Raw genomic sequence first — 18,448 nt, 5'->3', positions numbered from 1 at the left:
CAAAGCCCTAAACTTAATCCATGTTGACCTCTCTCTGAGCAGAAGCCTGGACTGGATGACCTCCAGAGGTCTTTCTAATATATGTTCTGATTCTATGAAAGTAGGCAGTGTTCATGTAATCCAGTGAGTGAAGTCATGTTTTATATAGAATCATAGAATCAGTCAGGGTTGGAAGGGACCCCAAGGATCATCTAGTTCCAACCCCCCTGCCATGGGCAGGGACACCTCACACTAGATCAGGCTCGCCAGAGCCTCATCCAGCCTGGCCTTAAACACCTCCAGGGATGGGGCCTCAACCACCTCCCTGGACAACCCATTCCAGGCTCTCACCACTCTCATGGGGAAGAACTTCTTCCTCATGTCCAGCCTGAATCTCCCCACTTCCAGCTTTATTCCATTCCCCCTAGTCCTATCACTACCTATGCTGCTGACATTGATGTTTCTGGAGCACTAGTAACATTCATGTTTTTATTTCTGGGATTTGAGCTTCTCTTAGGTCAGTTAAAATAGAAAAAAAAAATATTGGAGGATCACTTCTGAGAAGAGTGAAAATCAATGGTGGCCTAGTATAAAATCCTCTGTTCTCAGTGGCAGAGTTGTGCTGCATTGCAGGTTCTGCTTGTTTCTGATGAGCATCTCTGCTCAGTCACCTACTGCTGCCATTCTAAAGGGCTTCACGAAGGCATCCTGCTGGCACTTTTTATTAATGCACAGATGAGAGCAAAATACAAATGCCCAAGGAAGCCTACACACAAAATAGTCTCTCTACATGAGTCTTAACATCCCACCAACCCTCTCACCCCCAAACCTATGTATTAGGTTCTTACACTGCGTGGAAACAGTTGCCAGTGGGATACTGGAGGACCCTGACCAGCCTCTCCAGCACCATTTCGCTAATTCTGTAATGAAAAAAAGTGAAAACCTTCCTGCTGGTGATCAGCAAGGTTTCCATCCTCTTGTAATGTGGCTAGGTGAGCCTCTCATAGCAGGCATGGATTTGCCTACACACAGCTGCAAGTTGAGGGTTTGCATCTTGCAATTGGAAGTGTATCAAAGGAAGCAAACAGCTTTCTCGTCCCCAAAAGAGGCACTTAGTGGTGTTTTATATGTAAGAGAGACCAAGCATGAATACAGTGGAAGAAAAGAAGCTAATGATCATCTCTGTAATGTAAGAACTGTGCCAGATTTTTTTCCAGATTGAGAATTCATACTTAACATAATGCAAGGTTGATAAATTCATTTTATCTCATGCAGAAGGATAACTAAATCCACAGTATTTTTAATTCCAGGAAGCAGTGGAGAGAAGAAGCTTGTGCTTTAAATTGAATTTAAAAATGTAAGATACTGGGAAACACTATCCCTGAAGAAAAAAAAATTAAACAAAACTGACAGTGTCTTCTGGAAAACAGGTGTGCATTCATAGGATGGATTCAGTCTGAACTGAGTTAGTGTTTACATGGTTGGTTTTATGATAGAAGAATATTCTTCTTGTTTAGTTTCCACTAGATTTTTGAAAGTGTTCCTCAGTTTGGAAGATAGGAGAATGTTTCTGACAGATTGAGCAAGATCCACAAATGCAGATCCTTTTGAGATTACAGGCCAACACTTAAACCAGTAGCAGCTGATACTGTGATATTACAGGCAGTTCAGTGCCCTAGCCAGGGTATGATGTATCACCTGTAGCAGTCAGATTCCTGCTCTTCCAGGGTATTAATTGTTTGTTTTTAAATCTCTAGGGTACAGGATGAGGTGCATACTGGTTTGTTTTGCCTTTTAAACGCTCTGTTTATGGTGCTGTTTTACAGGGTGTTCTCTTGAGAGATGCTGGAAATAGTGCTGAAAGCTTCAAATTATGAAAGCTTTTTATTTTATTTTTATTTTCAAATATCAAACTTGATGGAGTAAGAGGTAAGCTGTAATGACTGGACTTAAGATTTGCCACTTTGCAGATGGAATTTGAGGGCCTTTGAGATTTTTCCAAATTGCAAAGAAACAGTTTAAAGACAGTGATAAGATAGCAAAAGCATTTCAGTAGGCCTAGAAAAAAAGGGATAATTTAAATCATGACATATTTACAAATCTCTTCTGTTTGTAGGAAACAAAGAGAGTGGGCTTTTTCCCTGGAAGATGCCAGTGAGAGAAAGCTATGATTTCCTGGGTGATATCTGTGTTTTTTTCCCTACCCTGATGATTTCAGAGCAGGGAATGATGGGCATCTCTTCCTTAATGAGTTTTCTAAATTGATTTGGTCATTGCTTTTTGTCACTTTTGTAGAGCTAACACAGAAATGACAAGAAGTCTGACTGACACACCCAAGCAGGGAGTATTAAAGTTGGTGGTACCAAGTACTATCATCAGCCATAATTGACAAATAATACCCCTCATAAATACTGCCAGTCTTTTCAATTAGTTTTCATCTCAAATTCAGGATGCAAAATGATGGCCTGTCAACTGACAATGGATGACAAAAATTAATAAATTGTCTTCTAAATAGTATGGACACTTAAGAAAAATTGGGCAGCCAATTTAGCACAGCATGAACCGGGGGGAACCTTTTGTACTGTTGCCGTGCCACTAATGTTGTCTGGGTCTTTATTAATGGTGCTTGGCTGCTGCTGACAGTTTTGTTGCTACTGGCAACTTTCTTCATTAAAATTAAAGCCAGCGTCAAATCCCATTAGCTGCACTCTGGGTACCTTGCATTTTTATTTATATATATTTTTTTTATCTTTGCAAACACGTTCTTTATCTAAAGAAACTTGGGAAAGGTGGTTAAAAATTAGTCCTTCATCTTGTCTGCGGCTGATGACTTAACTAAATAATGGATTATATTATTTTGAGGGAGATTGTCTCCAACATGTTATAATTTGCCTTGTCTGCAACCATGCAACTGCACAGAGAAATCCATAAATGATGTTTATAAATTACCTTTTGTGAACATAGTGTTCTTCTGTGTTGCCTGCAAGCTACCTGGTTCTCAGATACTGTCTCATAAAAGAGTAATAGCCTCTGTAGGAGAGGAGCTCACTTGAGGTATTTTTCTCTTGCCCGTTCAACTAAAATATTAATGATGTTGCATGTATGCTTAAAATGGAATGATCAACATGTGTGAAAGGCAGTTCTTACAGGGAAGATATGCTGTGTGTATCTTTACTGATTTTTAGGAGGAGCAATTATCTTTGTTTCTGGAAACATCTTTGGTTTTCTGCTTTAAGATTTCCTGGGTTGTCTCCTTCAGATGTAAGTCTTCATTCTTAGAAATGGTACCTGCAGTCACTACATATGGAATGCTTAAACATTAAATTGCTGAGTGACCAGTGCATTCAATTACCTGAGGACTGCAAAAGCAATCCATAATCTGTATTACAGAGTGCACAGAAGTAGTCAACTCTAGGGCTTCATATGGAAAGATCTGATGGTAGCAGAACTGCCTGAAAAGATGTGCTGACAGAAATGCTTAAAGCAGACCGTGGCCCAGCCATGGACTTTTACTGATGGGATCCTCGTTCTGGAGCATCACACTTTGCTGCCACCTTATATACCTGCCATTTCCAGCAGTAGACATTTCCAAGAGGATTTAGCCACTGCCACCTTTGTTACAACATCTTCTGTGAACTGTGCTCCTCTGGGCTTGTGGGCCAGACCACTGTAGTGTTGCACAATGTGCCTTTTCTGATACCATTTGTGTGTGAGTCAAGTTATGCAAAAATGCAGCATCTGCTTCCTGATTCTTAAGGCTTCTAATGGACATGAAATGTCTTGTGAAATCATTGAATGGTTTGTTCTGGAAGGGAGCTCTGAGGGTCATTTGGTCCAACTGCCTCTGCAGTAAGCAGGAGCATCCTCAACTAGATCAGGTTGCCCAGAGCTTTGTCCAGCCTGACCTTGAATATCTCCAGGGATGGGGCCTCAACTACCTCCCTGAGCAACTTGTTCCAGTATGCCTCTGCCCTCATGGTAAGGGCCTTGTTCCAAACATCCAACATAAATCTACTTTTCTCTAGTTTGAAACTCGTGCCCCTCATCATTACTGGCCTTTGTGAGCAGTCTTCTCCAACCTTCTTGTAGGGCCCCCTTCAGGTACTGGAAGGTCACTATTGGATCTCCTCACAGTCTTTTCTCCTGACTGAACAACCCCAGCTCCCTCAGCCTATCCTCACAGGGGAGAGGTCTTTCAACCCCCTGATCATTTCCATGGCCCTCCTTTGAACCCTGCAAAATATTGCTTTGGTTTACATTTGTGCAAGGGGTTGGGTTTACATCCCAAATGCACTGTAACATTCTTCTGAATGGGTAGGGAAGGTAGCATGGCATCTTCCATCAACACTTATTTTTGCTGTTATGACAATAAAAATATCTTTTGATTCAAAATGTGGGAATTAAGATGGTTCATCTTGTCTTTGGGTTTTGAAGCAGTGGCACCATGAAACTGCAGGTAAACCCAAACTGAAGTGAAAGGGATGATGAACTGAGGGGTTCATTGCAGAAAACTAACAAATGGCTCCCATTGCTCATTTCTTCTGATGCAGTTTTCCTATCACTATGAACAGAGCAAGCGCTGTATACGAGATGCCATTTAAATGTTCAGTTAAATGGTTATGTTTGAGAATGATCTTATATGGTAACTGAAAAACGATTAACAGTTTAAATGGTCTTTTAAACTGATGCACTTACAGCAATTTTTTGGCTAAAATAGATGCTGCGTGGCTCAAATCTGAATTTCAATTCAGCTGAAACGTAGATTAAGTGACCCTATCATTCTCAAGAATGGATACTTTATAGAAAGAAAATAAACTGGTGACATTGAATTAACACCCATCTAATAAATTCAAGTTGTGCCTTAGCTCTTCTGCTGAATCTTCTTGGTTTAAAAATAAATAAATAAAAGAAGGTGGCAGTAGTTAATTGTTGACTGAAGCTTAATATCTGTTGAAGCAAATGAGCCATGAAATACACTGCATAGGAAATATTGTGTCTGGAGTGATTTTAACATTAAAACAATATTACAATTTTTAACTTGCTGACGCAATATGCAGAATCCTTTATTTTGAAATTGCACTGATTAATGCAAAGCTTGGTAAGTGGGGGAGAGGAGGAGGGGATGCTGTATATAGGACAAAGCAGGCCCAGACAAAACTAGCCTATTTTCTCAGAAGTACTGGTTTGAGGCATATTAAATAAATTTTAGGTTATCTCGGGTTAATACTTCAAAAATCCTAGTAATATCCATGTCAAAAGCAGGGATTTATAATTTCTCAGAAAAGTTTTTTCAAATGACTGACACTGGCAATATGTCTCATATTTTTTTTTAACTGTAATTTCTATACCATCTAGCACAGTAAAAATGTACTACTACTGTTAATGACAGCAGTAGCTTTGCCTTTTTGCAGTAACAATTTAAGAACACAGCGTAATATATCTATATTTGAATGTTAGATTATCCCCTTAAATCCCTGAAAGTGGCCTTGGATAGGTTTTCATTGGAGTTCAGGGAGGCATTGTACTGGTGGAGATAGTTTGATGCAGAAGAGTCTTGAAATATGTGGTATAGATTAAGCAAGAGGCTTCAGAAGCATTCGTTACAAGTTTGTGCTGTAGAAAGTTGCCTTTCTCCTTCCCTGGCTCTGCTGGTGCTGTGGATTGCTGCTGGGGCTCTTGGAAACTGAGGAAGTTACTTGCTACTCCAGTAGACATCGGGGTGGTCTTTGAAAGGCAAAAACCCACAGACCATTGTGTTCCATCTTGTGATCAGCAGAAGTCATCTAAGGTGTTGTGTATGTGGTTTCCCAAGGGAAATTTTACATCCAGTAAAAATCATTTCTTCTCTCAGAGCACCCAAGAGTGTGACTCAGGTCATGGTCCTTGACCTGAGCTGACCAGCCCCTGACCATTTTTTTGTGGTGAATTAGATACCCACTTTTTATATTTCAAGTTGAAGCCGGAATAATTTTCTTTTCAGATTATGAAGTACAGATTGACTGATTAGCACAATCAGAAATCGCTTGTTTGCAAGAAAAAAGGAGAGTCCTCTGAACAGGACTGTTTAAAAGGACACAGCTCTGCTGCCACTAGTAGATAGATCATATTTTTTTAGAAATGGTTTGTTTCGCTCAAAGTCAACTCAGATGTCCAGCAGATAGCAAAGCAATGTGATCATAACTCTCTCTATATACAGTTGCCTGTTTGTGTCTGAGTATATTCTACATTTATTGGAAATATTCCTCATTTTAAAGAAGAAACTGAGAGCACAAGTGCTTCAATGTCTTTGTCTGAATGTAGGCTGGGTTTGGCAGCTCATCATGGCCATCAGAGCATATATTACATCTCAGATGTCACAAGATGATGGCTTTGCTCTTCCTTGTGTCTTCTTGGAACAGCTTGTGGTCTCCATGTAACCAGCTCTGATGCCATCTTGGCAATGAATATGGTTGTGTCTCCATTTTTTTCCTGTTTTCAAAAAAACAACCAACCAAACAAACAAAAAAACCCCAACACAACAAAAAAACCCTTACCAGAAAGTCTATTCTACGGGAAACAAAGTGTGTACTGATGTTAGAGCTGTATGAAACCAGCCTTTTCAAAGTGATTCCTGTTGTAATGATCAGGTATTGCGAGAAATATGGTTATGACTAAATGAGCTTTTTTCCTTTTCTGCAGCTCTTGTAAGAGCATGAAACATGATTTTGTGATCTTTAGGGAAGAGGTTCTTGCTTAAACCCATGTTTGCTTAAAATCATGTTTGACTCAACCATTTTAGTGGGTAATCCTTTAGCCTGCTAATGTATCTGCTCAGGTGGCTGCTCTTTCTGACTCACCTTCTGATAACTTATAAAACTGAAGGTACATGAATGCCTTAGATGAGGTATAATGCATTTCTGAATTAACTTCTTGAAACAACACTTGTGATCTCTGTCTGAATTAAGTAGAATTGCTGCCTCTTGATTTTGGATCTTTTTGGCAGCTGACATGCAGGGATGTTGACACATCTCTCAGAATCCATCTATACATGGCAGTCCTTTCTAGGCCAGCAAGAAACGTGCCTGGTGTCGAGAGACATTTCACTCACTGAGTTTGAGAGTTATAGGTACACTTGGTAACATTTCAGTAACTCTGGAGCAGCAATGTGTCTGGAAGATGCTAATTCCATGTGTGCCCTTAGCAGGTAGGATGAATAGGTTAAAGAGGGTGAAGGAATGTTTCCTATGAGAAAATGAAAGAATGGGAGAATGCTAGGTGCCCAACATACATTGACTGCATCTCAGGAGAATTGTCATCTTCACCTACAGCACAGGCGGTTCCACCTCAATGTGAGAAGAAACTTCTTTTCAGGTTCCCCAGAGAGGTTGTAGAGTCTCCTTCTCTGGAGACTTTCAAGACCCATCTAGATGCATTCATGTATGACCTGCACTAGATTCTATGGTCCTGCTCTGGGAGGGGGGTTGGATTCAATGATTTCCAACCCTAACATCCTGTGATCCTGTGATTACTGTTCCTCTGTGAGAATTGGACACTTGAGGTACATGGGCAGTAGGACAGCTCAGAGCATGCAATGCTTCTCTCTGTGTGTGTATATAGAATTGTTTTCTATTATTTTCTTTTCTTGGTGTTAAGAGAAATTTGAGGACAAAGAATGGGGTGGGTGGAAGGAAGAGTTATGGAGTATCTTTGCAGCGTTGAACAAGCTCAGTGCATCCTGGGAGGCTGGTCACATTGTGAGGCAGTTTGGGTAGTGTTGCTACCTATCTAGCAAGTGTGTGTGGTGTGGTCATTGATGCCAACAATTCAGTGATCAGAGGACAAGGTGTAAAAGTAAAGAAAAATGAGCCAATCAGGAAATGCTATTAACTATAATAACTAAAAAGGCACCTTTCTAGTCTAGGGGGGAAAAAAGAGGTTTTTCTTAACTTAGCCTTATGACGGATTAAGGATCAGAGGTACAACTGTGCAGCAAAATATTTTTTTTTAGTGCAGGGCACTCCTTTTGATTAAAAAAATAATTAAAAAAAATCTCTAAGAAGTCCCATTAAAGTGCAGAATTTGAGTGTTGTTCACGAAGACAGTTTTGGTCCCAAAATTTGACAACACGAAGTGTGAATCCTTTCTGTACAATAATGTGTAACACAGTTAAAAAAAAAAAAAAAAAAGCCCCATACTTTTTTTTTTCCCCCGCCAGTGTTCTTGGTTTCGTTGTTCAGTAGATGCTGTATTAAATTGGATTTTGTGTCCATCATTATTAAAATGTGAAGTGTGTCGGTCACAAAGCATACATTTCAGGGCAGTTAGCTGAATAATTCTTTTCTTTATTATCCCAAATTACTGCTGAGCTCTGGAGAGGTGAGCAGTTTAGCCAATTATTGCCATTTGAGCTGGATTTGTGGGTGATTAGCTCCTGGTCGAATTCAGTCCTGGCAAGGGCTTTGAAGCCTTCGCTTGTGTGATTTTCACAGCAGTGAGGTAGGAATAGACGCGGCTAATGACAGGAAGGTCGCGTGGGTTATGTGACCTGTGAGGGGGGGGCTCGGGTTTAGCAAATAGGGCATCCACAATAACAAGTGTGTCACTAACCCTGCCGTGCATAATCGGAGTTTTATAGGATTGTTGGAGATGCTGACAGCTCAATTAAAGTGTAACCCTTTGTACCATATACCCTGGCAGAATGACAGAAATATTACCAACAAAAAAGGGAGGGGGCCACAAGGGAACTGGTTAAAGATCCACTATTCTTTTTCTTTCCCCCCTTCATCGGAGCCTGCACAGAACAAGCTGCAAAAAGCATCCATTTGTGAAATAATAGGTTGTCCGGGGGAGGGGTATGGTGCCAAACATGGCTACAAAAAAAAAAAAAAAAAGCTGCTCTTAAGTGGTCTTCCTCATGTTTCTATGGAAACACTGTAGTGTCAGGATAGAGAGTTAAAATTGGGTTTTAAGCTTTTCATGGCTCTTCTCCAATGAACTCCCCCCTCCAAAATCCCTACTTTATATAAAATATGATAAAGAGAATTTGAGGGTTCAGGGAACAGAGCCACTACTGTAACGAAAGCCACATCACCTACCTGGAAGTAGTAATGTCTGCACGATGGATCCTTTTTTTATATCATCCCAACAATACTCAGTTTGTTTCTTTAGGGAAATAAATGTTTTGTTATTTCTGTTTCATGCCTGACACCGCAGCTGTTTCTACCACTGCAAACGTTTCTGCTTGTAGAGCCTTTTCTAAATTAACTGTGCCACACAGTTGTGTTTGTTTGCACCAGATCAGTTTCCCATCGTTGGTTTTCCTTGTAATTTTCGTGTAAGTAGCAGCATTTTGCCAGGCTTATTGGCATGGGTGCTGACTTCATTTGTGGCCAGAGTAGTTAGAGCACAGTGCATGATGCTGGAGCTGCAGCAAGAGGTAAAAGTTCAAACGGAGCCGATCGCTGCCGGCTGCTCTGCTGCTGACTTAGACCCCTTGGCATCAGCCGTCTGCTTTCTCCAACACGAGGATAATGATTTGCATTGCAGTGCATTTCACATTAGCACTGACTGTGGTGTCAGGGAAACCACAACTGCCAATGCCAAGGGGTTAATAAACCAACTACTTGAGATCATTAAGGGCTGTGATTCTTTTTCTTTTCTCTTTTTAACAGCCCAGGGTAAGTGGAACAAACCTCAGAAGGCAACAGAGGCAGACACTACTGTAAGGCAGGAAAACATTGACTTGCTAGGTGCTGTGCCTTATTCAGAGTGGTAAATTGCATTTAGAGCAAGAGATGTGCCTTTCTTTTATATTTGTAATTGCATTTTGTAATGCATTTGAATACACAGGTAACTCAACATGCAATTGATTTTATAAAGTCTAATTTTAGAAATAATCATAAACTAGGGCTACCAAAAGTGCTGCTTTCACAAAGCTGTCAGCTGAAGGAGAGCTCAAGAAGTCTCCTACTTTGCTGATCATGTCTGTTCTTCAGCTGTGTGCTGCACACACATCTTTTGACATGCCTGTTTGGAGGTCTGCAGCGTTATCCTCAGTGTTTTGCACATGGGTGCAGCTTTGGACTTGGATGCTCTACCAGAGCAATGTGTTTATTGGTCCACCTGCTTGCTGCAGCAGGGCTGTGTTTAGCTTTCCATACAGATTCTTCTGTGAGCATTCTTGGATAGTCATGTTTTTGCCTCTTATGAAGGTTGCTTGTTAGGTGGGTAAGTTTGATGTGCCAGGTGACAACTTCCTATTTTCTAGTCTCCAACCTGTGACGGAGTTTTGCCCTCTTAACCACATCATGCTTGTAAGTCAGGTTAGTAAACTCCTATGCTCAGTAATTCTTGTCCATTGCCATGGTGGAAGCTCATAGCCTAATTTAACCTGCAGCTGCAAGCTGAGGAGTTGTGAAAAATTTTATTTGCTGCGTACTAGAGGAACACGTGTGTTACCCACAGTTGTCAGGTAAACTCAAATCTGGAGGCTGAATTGTCAGAGCAATCATCAAAGACGCACACAGTAAATAGGCACTAGGTTGGTTCTTCCTTTTTACCATGTCTTTAGTGCTGAGATTCCTTGCAGGAATTCAAGGAGGTGAATTTGTTGGAGGTGGCAGTCTGCATTGCCAGTACTACAATGATCTGAAAGACTTGTTTAATCACCACTGGGATTTTTTGATTTTCTTTTTAGTAACTCTGTATTTTTGCTAGTGGTGTATGTGTGGAAAGCTTGGAAAAGAATGGCTTGCAGGTTGACTGCCCTTCAAGTTTTAGCGAAGCTACTGTTTCTTGCTCCAAGTCAGATCAGAAATCTCTTTTTTGCTCCAGATGAAAGTAGTGGCTGATCAGCCTCAGCATTAGGCATCCATTCATGCTATAACTACCCACTGCACTGAGATATTACCTTGTGTTTAGGGAATGTTAGAAGAGAATTGGGTTCAATAGTCTGGCTTCATTTTCTCCCAAAGCTGGTGTATAACATAACTTTGAATAGTTTCTTCAGTAAGCATCTTTGTATCTGTTGCAAAACTCTGCTACTGCTGTAGTGCCTATTTTTAAGGAAGATGTGGTGGTTTTCCTGTATGCTTGGCTGCATTAAGAATACATAAGGCCTTTTAGGTTTTGATTTTTTAATATTATTGTTAGATACTGAAGTCTGAGAACATTTGGGGTCTCCTGTTTTCAGATTTCTTATAAGGCACTCCACTTTCTTGTAGCCCTTGTTTTGTGGCTCATTTGGTCCCCAAATGTGCCCTGTTGCTGTAAGAGATGTTTACTACAGGCTCCTAACTAAAAACCAGATTGAGAGCCAATTGACCAAAACAGCAGGCAACATTCTCTTAAATTCCTGGGGGCAAAAAATTAACTTTAGGAAATCAGGTAAACAGGTTACATTTTTGTGGGAGAATTCCAAATACACTGGGCATCTTCAGCAGTTTATTCCCCAGAGGATTAATTGCATATTCTGGTATCTGCTCAAATTAATTGCTAAAGAGAGAAGAGCAACTACTGTAGATTTACTGTAGCATGCAAGTACTGCTTGAAGGTGAAGTAATTTGATCTGCTGTCTACCATATGCTGGAAAAATGGACTTTATGACTTGAAAGCTGTTACAGTTAAATATTCTGAAAGCAAAAGATACCAAGTACTAATCTCTTGTTTGTTATTAGAATGAGCTGGACTAGTGATGCTGTCCAGACTACTTAGAGTTGGCTAGTGATGCAAACCTGGAGGACTTACCAGCATTTGTTCACCATGTTTAGAGATTTAGGTTGGACATCAGGAAAAATTTCTTCTTGTGCAGGCTGCCCAAGGAAATGGTGGAGAGATTTAGAAGATGTGAGAGATTTAGAAGAGATAGATTTAGAAGATGTGTAGATGAGGTGCTGAGGAATGTGGTGTAGTGGTGAAATTGGCAGTGCCGGGTTAATGGCCGGACTCTGTGATCTTAGAGGTCCTTTCCAAGCAAAAATTCTATGATTCTATGTTAATAGAATTAAAGGAAGAAGATGTTTCACTGACCAGAACTCCTGTGTAACAGTTTGTGATACTGCCTATGTCTGGTTGCCTTTGCAGTTATTTGAGGGAGGATGTTTCTGACAGGTCTGAGGTTTGTTCCTTTTGTGAACAGGATGCAAATGATAGAGCTACAGATAATTCATGACGCTGCTAGCTGCTAATCCTAGTTAGGAGAACTAAAGACCTGAGTGGAAAATTAAGTATTTATGCTGTTAATGATTAAGTGTGAAATTACATATTTCATTCTGTCAAAACAGCATCAGGGTAACACTATGGGGTTGGCTAAAAATTAGGAAAGGGAAGAAAACTTTGCATGATGCCAGTATCTTGTCCATGACAGTGGTGTAAGGTTCCGAAAGAAAACAGAAATCCAAGTTTCATGTTTCCTTTTCCAGAAGGTACTGTCTTGGCTCCACTGACTTCAAGGGCTCTGCCATTTTTACTTTGGCATGCCAAGAAAAGTCAAGTGTTCCAAATCCTACTCAAAATAAGCAAACACCACCACAAAACAACAACAACAAACCCCACACACACAAAAAACCACCCAAAAAAAGAAATTAATTCAAGTGCTGTAGCAAATGGTGGGAAAAAATGGTGTCATGTAAGCTATGGTGTCATGATCACTAGCATTATCCTGTTTTTGAAACCCTTTATATCTTGTGGCCTCTGGAAATTCTGAAGTACATGGGAAAGCAGGAACATTTAAATGGAGCACAACAGGGCATGCAAAGTATGTTGCTCCACATGCAGGGATAATTTTGCAGGCCAGAGAGTAGCTGTAGACACTTCTTGATGATCAGCATGTTCATTTTGATGGCATTTGTTTTGCCACCATCTGTCCAGCATTAACAAATTAAGACTGCTTGTCTACCAGCATCTTCAGTGTAATTTCAAGAGGCCACTTTTTAAAATGCTCATAATTTGCTGCTTAAAACCTGAAATACTTCTCTAAAACAAATTCTGAACTGTCTCCCCATTTGTTGTTTAAGCAAGCCAGATTTGTAGCTCACAGGAAGGCATCTGGAGCAGCAAGATTTAGCTAATTACTGAGTATTCAGATGAACTCCGCATGTTATGTGGAGTGGTCCCTTGACCAGTGTTGGGTGGTTGTTTGGTTTTTGTTGTTGTTGTTTTTTTTTTACCTTAAGTCCAATCAATCCTCCACTGGCAGCTTTTCATTAGCTGCTCCTGCTCTCACAGTAATGATTGGGATGCAGAGCCTGATGGCAGTCTGTAACTTCTCCTGGTGCCCTGAAGCTCAACAACGTAAGCTGATTGACTCAGTTAGAGCCCCAGTCTCTAACAGCAAATGCAATCAATAAATCTTTGTTGGTAAATAATTGCTATTGAACAGAGTTTTAATATAAATTTATGAGTGGTGTTTTATCACAGCTTGAGGCTACAGCAAGCCACTGAGTGATGGATTTCAGATAACACTTACATTCATTACATTAACTTTGTAAGTTATTTAAAGCTTGTACACTTAACATTGCTTTTGGCTTGCAATGACCTCCTGGGACTCGATGTAGCATACACATTACTAATAAAGAGCTCGCAGTACGTACAGACGGTTCCTCCGTTTGCTTGGTAGGGTGACGCAGCTCCTTGAGCAAAACCCAAGCAGCGAAGTTCGTGCGCTCCAGTTGAAGTCTTTTTTTCCTGTGGCTCATTTAAAGTACAACCTAGCAGAGTCTGGCCAGGAGAAGCGTTCCTCCCTTAGATGCAGAATCGCAATTTCGGAGGGGAGGTGGTAAAAAATGAAATTCCAAGTGTGACATTCTTCTCAGTTTGTGAGGAAATCGGAGGTGTTAAATTCTTAGTGTTGAAATCTGGAGGCTTTGGGTCAGCTACACCAACCTGCAGGGCTACAGTTCCTGACGGAAGAAATGAAAGATTGCCTACAAATTAGGAGAAATAATGTTATCCAATTAATAATGATTTGAGGCAAAGATGGTTTTGACCAAACAAAAAAAAAAAAGATGTTTTGAAATAGAAGTTGATTACTTGGTGCCTTACTGCATAGCTTGGAGATTAAATGTGATTTTTCCAGTGTGCTGTGTGTACATGAGGGCCGGTTTAGCTGTGACTGGAGACGTGTCCAAGCTACCTCAAAACTGCCTCAGAGGTACCAAAGGTCAGTGGGAACCCATGTATCACGTTTCCTAGGCAGAGTGGCTGATGTGACTTAAATGTAGACATAATGTGACTGAAGTGAAAGGCTTTTTCTTTTTTTTTTTTTAAGTAATGTTTTTTGTCATATCTGGGCCATTTTTTTTTTTTTTTAAGTTTACTTAAAGTGCATTTATAACTGATCTAAACCCTGATACTAAGAGCATTTCTCCAGACTACTCTATATAATTACCACAAAGTGGTGGTCTCTAGCCTTGGGGGAAAAAAAGTGTTGTTTATTTGGTCTTCTCTGCTTTGTAACACTTCAGGTTAGCTCCTTGTTTTCAGAGCAGTTTCCTTTGCAGGAAGTTATGTTCCTTCCTTAGAACATAATTTTAATTCTGACATAATACAAAAATCTATTCTTTTTGCTGAGATAGTGCCTAAAGAAACTGGATTGGGAAGTCTGATTCGTTTGTTATGCAGAAATAGGTATGTTGTCCATATTACATACTGAGGTGTTGGGGTCTTTAACATGTAGCTCAGAATTCCAATTTAAAAGCCAGGAGAAACCTCATTTTGAATCAATTATTTCATTTAGGTTCAAAATTAGAGTTTCATAATTCGCACTCAGATAGCAGCAGTACTTCCATATAGTAATAATCAGGGAAGTGGTAGGACTTCATTAATCACTGAGTTTGACTGGCATGAATTGAAAATTTACTAAGTATTGCCACATTTTCTGTATAGTAAAAGGACAGTTAAGAAAGTAAAGTGTGTGTATTTCCCTTTCTTCAAAACTTAAAGAAAAAAGGAAAGGGTAGGGGGAAGAGAAAAAAAAACACCATTGTGATCCTTACAGCTTTTTCCCCATTAAAAGGTCTGAAGAACAAACCAGTGCAGGGAAACAGTAATTTTTGATCCCCACAGCAATAAGTAGAATTTGGTCCCCCTATATGCGAGTGAACGTGCTGCAGGTGAGGTATGAAAGATTGGAAAGGTGAAGTGATAGATCACCTGCTATAGACAAACAGACAAGTCAAAGGCAGAAATAAGCTTTCATTTTTTAATAGAAGAAAACAACGTCTCTAACCACTGGAGACGGTAATTGGGATGAGCGACTTGCACTCACAGAAGCTTTTGTAAGAAAGCATTTCAGAACCCCCCATCTCTCTTATAAAAGTTAGAGTTGTAGCAAGGAACAGCACCAAAAAAAAAAAAAAAAGAAAGAAATCTGACCCCGAGACGGTCAGAAAGTTCGGGGCTTGTAGCGCTGTCTAATTTAGTCATTCAACTCAAGCCTTTTTTTACAGTCCCATCCACAGCGTGCTTTGAATTGTGATGGGCTGTGCTCTGAAGTTTTATTCTAAGTGTGTGTCCAGGAACAGGCAGTTGTGAACTTGGCTTTTCCACTGGGCTCAGCTCTGTGGTTGCAGGAGAGTTGTTAAGTTTATACAGATTGTGGCAAAGGACTTGAGCTGAACATTTTGACATCTGGAATTTGCCAAGCTCTGGGGGATTTCTGCCTGCACAGAACTGCCCCTTGTCCCCTCATGGCTTTGGGGCTGTGTGTGCAGAGAGATCTTTTAATCAAGCTGTGGGTTTAACAAGAAAACAGAGAACATAACTTGCTTTCAAGGTTTTAACCCGTTGCCACAAACACAGCTCCATGGGAGTTGGAGGTGCCATGTTTGATAGTGCACGTTTCTTCTGTGTTCTGAAGTTTGCATTAGTTTAGATTCCTGATTATGATTTAATGAAACTAATCTGAATGTCCACTGTTATTGGATCTTGTTCTGTGGAACTACCCTGTGGTAGGTCCATCAGGACATTTCAGTAAGACTTTCAATAACCAAAGTGCTGTATGAACTCACAACTGCCTTCTGAGTTGGATTTGGAAGTTAAAATTTTCTAAGGAGGTGTGTTGCTGAAGCATGTCTTTACTTACCTTCTCCAGTGTGCTACAGCATGTTCCATTTTGCTTTTCTAAGTGACTTTCTAATTTTAATTTTAAGCTGAGGACAAGTTACTCTGCAGTAATAGTGCTTGTCCATTTGAATGTGATGATGACTTTGTTTCAGGTAGATTGTTAGCATTCACCACTGATGATTATGTCAAGTACAGTTTGTGAAGGGGTGAGTCCCCTTGCCTACCTCTTTCTTCTCTGATCACATCTCTTTTGTTAAATTATACGTAATTCATTGGGAAAATGTTGTATTTTTCCTATTTCCATTTTGGTGCTCTTGCCTGGAATTGGTGTCTCTCTTGCTGGAATAAATAGCTGGGAGGATTTCCATTGTGGTGTCACCATATCGCAAAAGGGAATGGTAGCAAAATTGTGTGCTCTTCCCTGTTTGTGGAGGGGTTGAGACTGGACAACTAAGAAGGGAGCACAAGCTACTCAATCTGGTTTGTTACTTATTTTGAGAGCTAGGAAATGCACTGAGCAGAGTCTTTGTCAACTAGGAGTGCATACAGGTAACCTTACTCTGTGTCACGTGAAAACATGCTTTCCTGAGGCATGGGACTCAGTGCAAAAGGGTTTTCTTTACCTGTTGGATAAGGCCACTCTTTTCTGTTTACATGACTTACTATATGAAAGCTGCATTTAGAGCTTTTCACCCTAAATTGCAAACACTGAAGCTGCTGGTGGGAGGAAGCACGTGTCATGGGAGAAATGGGAATATGAGTGACTTGCTGGGGAAAGCATATCGAAGAATGTTGGCAATTATAGTTAATCTTTTTCTGTTTCTTAAATAGGTGTGCACTGGCAAAAAAAAAGCATTTAATCTTTCTTCTTTCCCCTTTGTTCCCTCTAATAGGGTATGCTGCTAAAGCGAAGTGGCAAGTCACTGAATAAAGAGTGGAAGAAGAAGTACGTGACGTTGTGCGACAACGGCGTGCTGACCTACCATCCCAGTTTACATGTAAGTACATCTTGCTCTCTGAGAGTTCAGCAGTGCCAGGCCCTGATAAAACAACACCAGCAAGCTCATCCTGAGATGGCTGCTTTGACCCTTCTTTGCTGGAGGAACTTCTTTCTCTCTCTTTCATTCTTCTCCCTTTCAGAAGGGCTTAATCTGAAATAAAATTACCTGGTGCAAGTAAGTCTGTGTACAGTCAAGATAATTTGAATCCCCTGGAAGCTGGGGTTCCTAAGAGGCAGCTGAAACAGTTTAAACCTTCATTTTTATGGAATTGTTGTCAATCTTAGGACTGAAAAACTGAAGCATTTTATAATCAAATTGTCCTAGATATAGTAAGGAGTGAGACAAGTCTCTGGTATTGGTCAGTGTGCAGAGATTATGAGCAGTCTCATGAAAATGGCATAGCTGTTAAAATCTGTGCCATAAAACTTCACCATGTTACAGCATCTGTTAGCATCTCTCCATCCCTCTCAGCGAGTGTGGCCCAATCCCTGAGCATGGTTGTGGGCGGATGGAAGGAACATGATGATCTGACTCGGAATTATCCCACCCCATCAGCCCCAGCCATGCCAGCAGGAGAAAAGGTGACATTTGTCAGAACTCATTCCATGCCAGACCAGTTCAAAAGACAGAGCTAATGTGAAGACTCCAGATCTTGGGAACTCCCAGGGGATTCCCGGTTTCTGTCGTTACTCTCTAGTAAAGGCAACAATAAAATACAAAAAATGTGGTGTGACCCCCACCAAGTTCTTAAGAATCATACTTGATCTTGTATCTTATCATAATATTATATACAAAAAAACAAGAAGGTGGCCGGTTATGACAATTTTAGGGCCCTTTTTTTGTAAAACTATTGGTGTCACTTTTGTGCTCTTGGGAAGTTTTCGTGAAGGAGTGAAAATGAAAGTCTGGATCAGAGGCTTTTCTGTAGATATGCTCTGGGGCCTATAGACCTGCACATGGAACTGGCAGGAGACTTCTACTTTAGATAGGTGATGTCTGAGGAGCATGGGCACACTGATGCTGAGCTTGCACCAACTTGCTGTTCCCTGTCTGACGAATATTTGCACTTTCTCTGGTGTTTTTCTGATGTTATGCCCATGTCTCTTAAAAATTGTTGTAAAAGTTAGATGACAACTTGCTTCAAGGCATTTCTTCTTCCCGTCAGAAATTTTGTCCCTCAGACCTTGTGCGCTGGAGCAAGGTTTTCACTGTTTCTTTGTGTGAAACGCTATAAGTCTGTCTGTCCTTTTTGATGGCTCTTACTGCCTTTACATTTGGGGAATTCTACCGTGAAGTAGTTCCAAAATACCTGAATTGTATATTGGTGTTGCTCGCAGAAGGGTAACACAGATACTACGTGCCTTTAAGGTAACCCCCATGGAGCTGCCACATGAGTTTCCCTTAGATTGTGTTGTCCAGCTCTGGGT

The 18,448-nt window shown here is 40.5% G+C and overlaps 1 protein-coding gene across 3 annotated transcripts in view; it reads left to right on the top strand.

Moving 5' to 3' along the window:
- Positions 1-18,448, top strand: part of AGAP1 (ArfGAP with GTPase domain, ankyrin repeat and PH domain 1) — a 375,696-nt gene that overhangs the window by 218,803 nt on the left and 138,445 nt on the right. For all 3 annotated transcript variants that reach the window (XM_054380803.1, XM_054380802.1, XM_054380801.1), the window contains exon 10: positions 16,914-17,018. In XM_054380803.1, coding sequence (XP_054236778.1) covers positions 16,914-17,018 — 105 coding nt within the window. The remainder of the gene's footprint in view (positions 1-16,913; positions 17,019-18,448) is intronic.

Source organism: Indicator indicator, chromosome 5, assembly GCF_027791375.1.
Source record: "Indicator indicator isolate 239-I01 chromosome 5, UM_Iind_1.1, whole genome shotgun sequence".
Taxonomy (NCBI): domain Eukaryota; kingdom Metazoa; phylum Chordata; class Aves; order Piciformes; family Indicatoridae; genus Indicator; species Indicator indicator.
Note: the sequence above shows the minus strand (reverse complement) of the source record. Positions and strands in the feature narration are given on the sequence as shown.